General features: G+C 40.4%; 1 protein-coding gene across 2 annotated transcripts in view; it reads left to right on the forward strand.

The window, feature by feature from the left end:
* The window catches only part of FNIP2 (folliculin interacting protein 2), a 137172-nt gene that overhangs the window by 86608 nt on the left and 39054 nt on the right, over positions 1-11510 (forward strand). For both annotated transcript variants that reach the window (XM_011970522.1, XM_011970523.1), the window contains 4 exons: positions 4281-4482; positions 4800-4888; positions 6595-6741; positions 6860-7029. In XM_011970522.1, coding sequence (XP_011825912.1) covers positions 4281-4482; positions 4800-4888; positions 6595-6741; positions 6860-7029 — 608 coding nt within the window. The remainder of the gene's footprint in view (positions 1-4280; positions 4483-4799; positions 4889-6594; positions 6742-6859; positions 7030-11510) is intronic.

Below are 11510 nucleotides of genomic sequence, written 5' to 3' on the forward strand. Positions count from 1 at the left end.
TTGTCCTTCAGTTCAAAGTACTCAGCATACCAAAGTGTCATACTTTGGAGTATCTATTTCTGAGCTTCATTGTCTCATTAGACTTCATCCCAACACATGCTTCATTGTCCCATTAGACTTCACTTACAGCACAAAAGTTCAAAGATAAAATTCTTTAAAATTCAAGATGGTGATCACAGAACATTAAATGAAACCTGGGGCTCTTGTGAAAGGGGGACCCTGTGTGTGCCGGGTCGCATGCCCACGCAGCAAGCCCTTAGTGGAGTACTGCTGAACACCGAGAACGTGAGTGTAGCAGACATTTTGAATTGGTCACTGTGCCTGTGAAGATCCCTTTTTTTTTTTTTTTTTTTTTTTTGAGATGGAGTCTCACTCTGTCGCCAGGCTGGAGTGCAATGGCGCGATCTTGGCTCACTGCAACCTCTTTCTCCCGGGTTCAAGTGATTCCCCTGCCTCAGCCTCCTGAGTAGCTGGGATTACAGGCATGTGCCACCACGCCCAGCTACGTTTTGTATTTTTAGTAGAGATGGGGTTTCACCATGTTGGCCAGGGTGGTCTCAATCTCTTGACCTCGTGATCCTCCCACCTCGGCCTCCCAAAGTGCTGGGATTACAGGCCTGAGCCACCGCGTCCGGCCTAAGATCGCTTCATTTAAAGGATGTTGTAGTTGATCTCTCCCTTTTGGCAGGTATGTGGTTGTGAAAATTCATTTTTTGTGCTGGAGACAGTAGAACAGTGGGTACCAAACGTTATGATTGCTTCTGGCTTTGACAGAAGATTCATGGTAGTTAAAAATGTCCTTCCTAAGAGAGTTAAAGGTAGCAGGGATGATATTCACAGTTTCTGTTTTTTGTTAAAATCAGGCAACACTATATTCTATAAAATAGAATGAATGTTTTCAATATTCACAATTCTTAACAGTTGGCTCCACACTGACCTCAGGGCTCCCTACTGTGCCAAGTGGTAGGCTTTGATTACTGAATGGGGAATGGGGCTTGGGCATTTAACAGCTAACCTCAGGGATTCCATCACTTGCCGAGGCAATTGAAACCCTAAAGAGCAAGGTATAATGTCCCAGGAAGCCTTTGATTTGAATTATTAAATTGGACCAACCTTATAAAGTTGCTGATGGGGTGTTCTTTGACCTACAAAACATTAATTTCATATAGTCCAATGTAATACATCGATTCAGTATAAGTTCAAAACTGACATAAATAACAATTAGACTAAGGAGTCCTGATATCAATGATAGATTGTTGAGATGTACTTAAATAGCCATTTTTGCTTTAATTATTTATGATCTTGAAGTACTTACAATGTACATAAACGCTTATCCATAAATGTTAACAAAATTCTATTTGATTTCTTCGTTAGGAAAAAAAAATGTGTGTAGCTACAGCCTTTCCTTGACTCTCAGCACTGTCAGCTCATCAGACTGCTTCCAGTTCCTTCCCTCAGTGCTCTGCATGGCATGATGCATTGGCTAGCATGAGCAGCAGCAGACAGATTAGGCATGGGGTCAGAATCCCTGGTCATTGCCAGCATCCAAGTAATGAGCCTAGACTAGAAGATAGAAATCCTGGGTTCTAACTCCAGCATTGTTACTGAGAACCTTTCTGTTCCCGGGAAAAGTTGAGGCAGCACTCTGCCTCAGTTTCCACATTTGCAGTACAGCCTGTGTACCTTCTCTGGTGACATGGAGATAAAGGTATGATGAAGTACTGGGGCACACACTTAAATTTTTGAAAACATTCTTAAATATCCTTTTATTGTAGAATACTTCTTAAATTATAAGTAAGATACTACATGACCTGATTTATTCCACGTTGCATGGTTGATCCAAGACTACAGAATGAGGCCGGGCACGGTGGGTCACACCTGTTATCCCAGCACTTTGGGAGGCCAAGGCAGGCGGATCACGAGGTCAGGAGATCGAGACCATCCTGGCTGACATAGTGAAACCCCGTCTCTACTAAAAATACAAAAAATTAGCCAGGCGTGGTGGAGGGTGCCTGTAGTCCCAGCTACTCGGGAGGCTGAGGCGGGAGAATGGCGTGAACCTGGGAGGCGGAGCTGGCAGTGAGCAGATATCATGCTGTTGCACTCCAGCCTGGGCAACAGAGCGAGACTCCGTCTCAAAAAAAAAAAAAACTACAGAATGAAACTCAGTTAATTTAAAACTCAGTGGAGGGATATAGTAAAGCAAGTAAGTTCTCCACTGTTACAGCTATGGAAGTTTTTCAGAAATTCAGCAGGTGGCACTCTCTCCTACGTTAAAACTGATGAGAGCATTGGCTATTGTTTATAGGGTGGAGATGATGATGATGAGAAACTGTATGGGGTTCAGTGTTTATTACAGTTTGATTATTAAAGCTGGCCTAAAAATGAGTGGACTGATATGGCCATTTTACTTTTGAAAAAGAAGGGAAATGTAAGATGACAGACAAAGAGGAAAGGATTGCAAGCAAGCCTTATTGTAATGTAAACTCAGAAGAATTTCCTATACAGAACAGAAATCAACTACTGTAGTGCAAGAAAACAAGGCTTTAGTACCAGTACCTTGGTAAAGAAGAGAGAACATTATATGAAATTGTGTGAAGTTCTAAGGAAACCTCAAGAATTTTCTCTGATGATTAGAATCTAGGGATTTCCCGGAGAAAGCAATTGACGATTTATGGTAATGTGTAGCATTTATAAGAGCACTATGTGCCATTAGTGACACATCTGGAGTGAAAACCTTTTACTGATTTACCAACCATAACTACATCTCTAGAATCTTGCTTGAAGTTAAGGAAAACAGTAACATATAACGAGGTTAGAATAAGATGTCTATCTCCTTTCCTTTAAAAGTGAAATGGCCAGATGCAGTGGCTCACAGCTGTAATCCCAGCACTTTGGGACAGTGAGATGGAAGGATCACTTGAGCCCAGGAGTTCAAGACCAGCTTGGGCAACATAAGGAGACTCCATCTTTACCAAAAAAAAAAAAGAAAATGTAGCTGGGCACGGTGGTGTGTGCCTGTGGTCGTAGTCCCAGCTACTTGGGAGGCTGGTGGGAGGATCATTTGAGCCTGGGTAATTGAGGCTGCGGTGAGCCATGATCACACCACTACACCCCAGCGTGGCTGACAGAGTGAGACCCTGTCCTCCCAAAATTAATTAATTAATAGCTTTCCTGACCATAACACTTTTGGCCTATGTATGTTTAATAATAAAATCTGGGTTTATTTGAAATCACACAAGCATTAAAGACTATGAGTAGAGCCCTAAGTAAATAAGTTGAAGACCAGGGGCAGAAGGCTAATTCTCATATTCTGCCCAGCATGAGTAATTGTTATGTTGTAATTTATAGTCAAGAAAATGGAGAAAGCAGTACCTTTCCATATTTGGCAGAGATATGAGACTAAATGATGGAGTTAGTGAGAAAGAGAAAATGTATTGCCCGTGTAGGGTTCTCATTTGCAATGTTAGGTCCTTTGTGTTGGTGTTTTTGTAGGAAAAAAAATATTTTATTTGTACGCTTGCTGTTAGTAGCTATTTGGTAGCTACACTGGCTTTCCACAGTAGTTAAGTAAGAGACGTGGTTAGGCCATTTTTGTGAGGCTTACCCTGTAAGACTAAATATATATTTAGAAGTTTGGGGCTTCATGGCTGTCATCACAGAAGCTGAGTCTCTCAAAAGAATCATAGGTTTTTTGAAAATTTTGCTGTAGCAGAAGAGAGGTAAGTGTTTCTGCTTGAAGGATTTTCAGAGAGCTTAATCACATGGCTTAATCTGAGCATTTAGAAGAGTTACTTGATCTAGTAGTTTTAATAGCCCTGGGAAAGTAATCCTGGAAGTACCAGTACATGTTCAAAGGTGATACTCTTGTTCAACAGAATACCATGTAGGATCATTCCTCTTTTGACGTCTTATCTATTGGTATCTGTCAGCCAAAATAAAGGGACTGTGTTTTGGGTAAACAGATATTTCATATTCCTTCTTAAATATCATCAGTTTGACATAAAATGATCCAAAGGAAAAGGACAAGAGTAACAACAGGAAATTTAAATTACTTGTAGCTTTCGTTTGAGTTTCTTTCCATATTAGGATAATACTGTGTGGCAAGCAAGCTGACGTTCTCATCTTCATGCCAGAGAATTATAGAAGAGAGTGAACTAAAGGCGGATATACTCTTAGTTACGACTGAATGTTCTGGGTGTCATCCCCAGTCATTACAGTTGACCATCAGTGTGACTCATTGATGCATGGCAACTTTTCAAACTTATATTTCCCTCCAGGTCAACTGATGAGACATTCAGCTTGGCTGAAGAAACCTGTAGTTCTAATCCATCTATGGTTAGGAGGAAGAAAATTGCTATAAGCATCATCTTTTCCCTATGTGAGAAAGAAGAAGCACAAAGGAATTTTCAGGACTTCTTCTTTTCTCATTTTCCCCTGTTTGAATCTCACATGAACAGGCTGAAGAGTGCAATTGAAAAGGTAATAAGGATGTAATCCAAAGTCAAATAGAGAAGTGATTGTGGGGCTGTGAAAATGGCAGAATTTCTCTCTTTATGTATCAGATGTCTTTCCTAAGGAAGTTAAATCACCCATAGCAGTGATAAATTCTTAGGCATGTTGATGTTAGTTACCAGATACTGGGTTGCCTTAGGGAAAGAAATTACTGCTTTTTCATGACTGAAGGCATTATTACCTTGAGTGTTGTTAATTGATTACATATTTTTTATTAATAAAGCCCAGTAGATAAGTTATAAAATTTCTTCTCAGTAATTTGGCTTGCTTTCTCTTCAACAAAGGCTATGATCTCCTGTAGGAAAATAGCAGAATCAAGTCTCCGAGTCCAGTTTTACGTCAGCCGTTTGATGGAAGCTCTGGGAGAATTCAGGTAAAGTGGCAAAGTTTGGCAAATCCAGCAGGAGATATTTATGAGCAGCCATGGATAAAGAGAAACTGTAACTTGGAAGAATTGGGGGCCTGGCAGTTATTCCTTACTTTTGTGGTTCCGCTCTTCAAGGTGAAAACAGAACAAATGAAGCAAAAAATTTAAATAATTTACCAATGAGTAATCCTCACTACTGCTCGACCGACAGTCCCTGATAGGATTGTTTTTATCAGGATGAATGGGGAAAACTAATGTTCAGGTATCTCTCACCAGTCTATTCATTATTATATGTCAGCCTCACAAAAGCCCTAAGCACTACTAACCCCGTTTTACAGATGTGGAAACTTGAGTTCACAGATGCTTATTCAAAGCACAGATGGAGAGGTTATGCATGTCAGGGAGACATACATTCCAGTTTGCCAGGACAGTCCTAGTTTATACCCAGTGTCCTCTGGAAACTGGTGTCTAGAGTCCTCGCTCCTAGTATCTGTGTGGAAAGGGAGTCCTTGCTCCTTGTATCTGCGTGGAAAGGTAAATTGCATTAGGTAGCAGGTGGGATCCTCTTTCATCATGCTGAGTTGGGATTGTTGCACCATTTAGAGCCACTTTCTTGGTGGGGAATGGAATCCCACTCCAAAGCAGTCATGAGCTAATGAGTCAAACTGTTATTCCATAGCTGAAGGAGAAAAAAGATTTATAATCCTTTGAATGTTAGAACACTTTTATGATGCTTAACGTATATGTTGGTGAACTCTATAATGCTACCTGGAGCAAAATCACAAGCCTTTTTTAACTCTGGGTTATGTGTTAAAGTACTCAAGTAACATGTTACTCATTATCTGGTGATCGCTAAGACTTAAGTCATATATTTGAGAATGACATAAAGTTGTGCTCTTTGATGGTAATCTGATGATTAGTACACCTTCCATAATTTTTTGGGAAAGCACTAGAGATTTGCCTGTTGCTCTGCTGTGGTCAGACTGGACACTGGCTTGCGCTTGAGAATCTGGGTCCTACTTTTTTTTTCTTTTTCCTGTTTTTTTAGACTAAGTCTCGCTCTGTCACCAGGCTGGAGTGCAGTGGTGCACTCTCGGCTCACTGCAACCTTCACCTCCTGGGTTCAAGCGATTTTCCTGCCTCAGCCTCCTGAGTAGCTGGGTTTACAGGTGCCTGCCACCACACCCAGCTAATTTTTGTATTTTTAGTAGAGATGGGGTTTCACCATGTTGGCCAGAATGTTCTCAGTCTCTTGACCTTGTAATCTACCACCTCGGCGCTCCAAAGTGCTGAGATTACAGGCATGAGCCACCACGCCCAGCCGAGAATCTGGGTCCTACTTTAATGATGTGTCCATTTTTCAAAGGTCAAGAAGCTAAAAGCCAGGCTTTCTAGTTCTGTACTTTCAGTTTCTGTAGAGTCTCTGTAGTAGCAACCCAACTTAGCCGCTGTCCCACGGAAGCAGCCATAGACAGTAAATAAGTAAATGAATGAGTATGGCTGGGACCCGGTAAAACTTTTTATTTACAAAGAAAGGTGGCAGTCAGATTTGGCCTGTGGGCCACAGTGTGCCAACCCCTGTTATGTGTGGAGCTTGAATCTTTTAAGGACTACATAGATTCATGTTGTTTTCTCCTTTATTCTTTTACACCAAGGTTATCCAAAATAGTATTTCTGACACTTTTGTGTTTCCCTCTCTTTCTGTTCTATAGAGGAACTATCTGGAACTTATATTCTGTTCCAAGGATAGCTGAACCTGTATGGCTTACCATGATGTCTGGCACTTTGGAAAAAAACCAGCTCTGCCAGCGCTTTCTCAAGGAGTTTACGCTTCTGATAGAACAGATCAATAAAAACCAGTAAGCTTCAACTCTCTGGAGACTTGTATGCAAATCCCATAACCAATGTATGTACTGCATAGGACGTGCCTCTTTCTGTATTGACTAAGTTGGTTGTATCTTTTTCCATTTCTCCAAGGTTTTTTGCTGCCTTACTGACTGCAGTGTTAACCTACCACCTGGCCTGGGTCCCAACTGTCATGCCTGTGGATCACCCTCCCATTAAAGCCTTCTCAGAGAAACGTACCTCCCAGTCAGTGAACATGCTGGCCAAAACACATCCATATAATCCTCTCTGGGCACAGCTGGGTTAGTACCTAATTTGACTATTCAGAGAATGTATAGGATGGAATAGGAAAAAAGAAAAGCTAGAATTTGTACTTTATACTGGCTCTCTCACCCAATAGTTCATAGGTTGTCATTGGGCAGATGAGGAATAGGAAGTTGGTCCCTGGATTCTAACTGTAAGGCCACCACCTTCCTCTCCTTACCCCAAGTGGCAGCTTTGTGCTACACTCTTAAAGCAGTGTAAGCCAACTGTGTTCTCCCATTCCACAGCGGCTGTTCACCCTCGAGTAAGGTTTCTTAACCTCAGCACTGTTGATCAGATAATTCTTTGTTGGTTGAGTTGTGGGGTGTGGGAAGAGCTGTTTTATGCATTAACAGATGTTGAGTGGCATCCTTGGCCTCCATTTACTAGATGCCGGTAGAACTGCCCCTCCCACCTCCCACCCAAAGTTGTAACAATCAAAAATATCCACAGAAAAGCACCTCATCCTGGAAAGCAGCATGTTATAATAACAATAATGAAAGCTGACACTATGAGCCAAGCACTGGTTTTACACATATTCATTAGATTCTCATCCCTACACTTATTACTCTCAGCCTCATTTTGTAACAGTACAAATGTTGTCTTGTCCTTGTGCTCTTGGTCGTGAGATGTATAAGCAAATATAAGCCCCCTCGTGGTTAGGGGTAAAAGGCATATTCTAAATCAATTAAAGAATTTATGGATATTTAAATGGACTTAAGGGAGGGGGGATATGGAGAGAGGCTAGTTAACAAATACAAAATTACAACTGGATAGGAGGAATAAGTTCTAGTGTTCTTTAGCACTAGATTAGGATAGTTAATAGCTTATTTTCAGAGAACGCTAGAAGAAAGGTTTCAAATGTTCCCAACACAAAGAAATGATAAAAGTTTGGGGTGATGGATATGCTAATTGCCCTGATTTGATAATTACTCAGAACATGCCTAACTCATTCTCGGTCATACAGGAAGTTTTTCCTGGGGAAGACAGAACATGGCTGTTTTTATTATAGAACAATAATAGTCTTGAAAGAAACGTCGGCTCATTAAGTGGAGAAAGAAAGGGGGCTGGATATTAAGGAAACATTGTATTCCGTGCTGCTGGGTCACCCATTTTAAAACAATGCTAATTAAGTAGTGTGCATTTAGTTAAATAAATGTACTCATAATTAGGTGTGCTTCTCATCTGAAACATAACTGAGAGCCATTAATTCCCTATGTTCAGCATAACAAGGAAGAGTCTTTTCCTGTAGGTTCACAATCCTGGTCTTTCAGAGGAGATCGTGTATTGCTGAAAGTCTTCAGTCCTCCCTTCCCCCAAACAATCCATCAGGAGTCTGGCTATTGACAGGAGGAGTGTGAGGAGGGGACAAGGCCCTGGTCATCAAAGGCCTGTGATAGCTTCTGGTCAGTGAAGGCCTGTGATAGCTTTGTAAAGCCAAGTGTAAGTGATGGCCGAGTTTCCATTATTACAATGAAGTCGGGGGGCCTTCAGTAATTTGACAGGTAGAAGCACTTGCTTCACATTTCATTGTTTTCATTCAGTATTTAGCAAGTCACAGTAAACATGAAAATAGAAACTGCTGGGAATACACAATGATGCAGATATAATTTCAATCCAGGTTCCTAAGTATAGAGAAGACTATCTGGAATCATTCCAAAGACTCCTCTGAGAGCTTTCCAGGACAGGCGCCACTGTGTCTTCCCCCTCCATGGCTGCTCAGCACTACCAGGGAAGAGAGGGGGAGGCTGGATGCCACTTTCACAGGCTTGCTGCTCGGGAGCTCGGTGATCCTTGCTTCTGCCCAGCCACTTCCCTGTGTACAATGTGATGCCACCCGTTAGTGGGCTGTGGAAACAATTTAGTGGGTTTAATTAAAAAGCATTTAATTGGTGTAATAGAATAGAAAATATCAGTGACTTACTTTTATACTTTGTAAAATGTCTGTTTCAAAAGGTGCATTGAGGTTGCAGTATAAAATGTATTTCTTTCTTGGAATAGGTATGCAAAGTTTGAATGCCGCTGTCTACACCACTGACTGAAGTAGTTCCATATAGGTCTCTTTTTGACCTAATGATGTTAAGAGTTTGTGGAAATGAAAAGGACCTTTTCTACCCAAAAGAGATTTGGACCACTGATTTAATATAAGTTAAAATGTGTGAAATTTTTTTCTCAGAAGTTTACCTTGTATTTTTCAAAATGTAGTGGAATTAGACTACAAATCAATTTTTTTTTAATTCTCACTGTCTCAGAAATCAAACCATGTATTTTTGTTGTTGTTGTTGTTTTTGAGACAGAGTCTCACTCTGTCACCCAGGCTGGAGTGCAGTGGTACAATGAAGGCTCACCACAGCCCCAACCATGGGCTCAAGTGATCCTCCCACCTCAGCCTCCCTGGTGGCTGGGACTACAGATGTGCGTCAACATGCCCAGCTAATTTTTGCATTTTTTGTAAAGGCAGAGTTTCACCATGTTTTGCAGGCTGGTCTCGAACTGGGATCAAGCGATCTACCTGCCTCTGCCTCCCAAAATGCTGGGATTACAGGTGTCAGCCGCCGTACCCAGCTGAAAACCACATTTAAATAACCCACAAGCCAAACAAATTGCACAAAAGAAATTAGAAAACATTTGAAATAATGATAATAAAGATGAGATAAGTTAAACTGTGTAGGGTATAAGGAAACACTGTTGAAAGGGGAATTCTACAACATAGACATTATTAGAATGTGATCAGGAATAAGTGTGCCTTTAAGATCCTTAACTCTCTTCTCGTCTCCTATTTTTGTTCTCTCTCAGCTTCTCCTTGTTTATTTTTGTTTCTGTCTGTATAGTCCCCTACCTCTCTAACCCCCTTTCTTTCACCATGCTTTCTTTACAGAACTTCTAACTTCTCTCAGCTTCTCCACCTCATTCTTTTCTCTCTTTCTAGTTTCCAACTTTTCACTATTGTTCCCCTCAATAGTTCTTTCCTTTCTTCTCCCTCTTCCTCCCTCTTTGTTTTCTTTTTCTCTACTTGTTTTACCCTCCTGGCTGTTATCGCCTCTCCTTCTCCATCCTCTTTTGGCTTCACCCCAGTTCTCTATCATTTTGCACCTCTCTAACATCCCATCTTTTTTCTTTCTGCTTTCCCTTCTCTCTATTCTTCCCTCTTTCTTCCTAGTTTCCTCTGTCTCTCTACTCCCTCTGTCTCTCCCTCCCTGAGTCTCAACTCTGTGTCCCTATTTGCCACCGTTGCTTTCTGTGACCTCTCCTCCTACTTCGTCCAGCACCTTTCCTGCTTCCGTGCACCCTGTCTTTGGCCTGTTTCACTTGTAAGCCCTCTTGACTCCTTCACTTTTTCTTCTGCTTTTTCCCCATTTGCGTCTCTTTTAAATTTTTATTTTTAATTGAGGTAAAAAGCATATAACAACGTTTATTATCTTAACCATTTCGAAGTGTACACAGTTCAGTCATGTTAAGTACATTCACGTTGTTGTGCAATTTCTTTATTTTAAAAAATTATACTCATGAAAACAAATCTACTCTAAAAATTAGCTTCAGTTATCCAGGACTCAAAAAAAAATTGCCTTCAACTTCCAGTAAATATTTAATATTGTGGGTCTATTGTTTTAAAAATGCTTTATTTTATGAAGTTTGGCTATAATGTATTAGCACTGGTTCCAGTCACATTGCACTCATTATTTTATATAGTTTAAGTGATTATAAATTGTATTTTTAATAACCTTCCTTGTTTTACCATTTCCATTTATTCCTTAGTTATTAAAATGTGCAATACTCAAATGCATTGCTAAAAAATAATATTCTAAGTGTTCTTTCCCCTGTAGTTTGTTATGCCAGATTTTGGATAAGTAATGCTGCTTCTTTATTAATATTGAAACTGATTTAACAAAAAATATTTCATGAATTCCTGAAATGACTGTTGATATCCTGCAGCAGTAGGCAGATGTAATCAAAGTAACAGTAATGAGCTCTTAGGAAGGTTTTCTCAAATAGAAATCCTAGCTTCAGCCTACAATTCTGAGTTACTCTCTTGAATTCTAGGCTGATTTCTCAGTCACTTGCAAAGTCCTCTCAATTAAAACTCTATCAGCCTGTAATCTAGTCATTTTATAGAGAGGATTGTTTATTATTATTTCTGTCCTGCCCTTTGAATATTCTTAGGAACCGTACACGAGGGACTACTCGCAGAAGGAGGTATTTCCTAATGGGTCCCTGGGGAGGTACTTTCCGATGGTTCTCATCACTTTTTTTCCATACTCATCTATTTTAATTAGTTTTATCCAGTATATGCCCTTATAACTGCTTTCCCTCCTCTCTAGATGCATTTCTCAGAGGGGTTCTAACTTCCTAAATTCTGATTTATACCGATTACCATGTATCACTTCTCCTCCTTTATTTAGTATCTTTTCAGCTTTTGATTTGTTCCAACATTCTGGTTGGGTTTTTTTGTTGTTTTGTGTTTTTTTTTTTTTTTTTTTTT

The sequence above is a fragment of the Mandrillus leucophaeus genome, unplaced genomic scaffold (assembly GCF_000951045.1).
Source record: "Mandrillus leucophaeus isolate KB7577 unplaced genomic scaffold, Mleu.le_1.0 Scaffold95, whole genome shotgun sequence".
NCBI lineage: Eukaryota > Metazoa > Chordata > Mammalia > Primates > Cercopithecidae > Mandrillus > Mandrillus leucophaeus.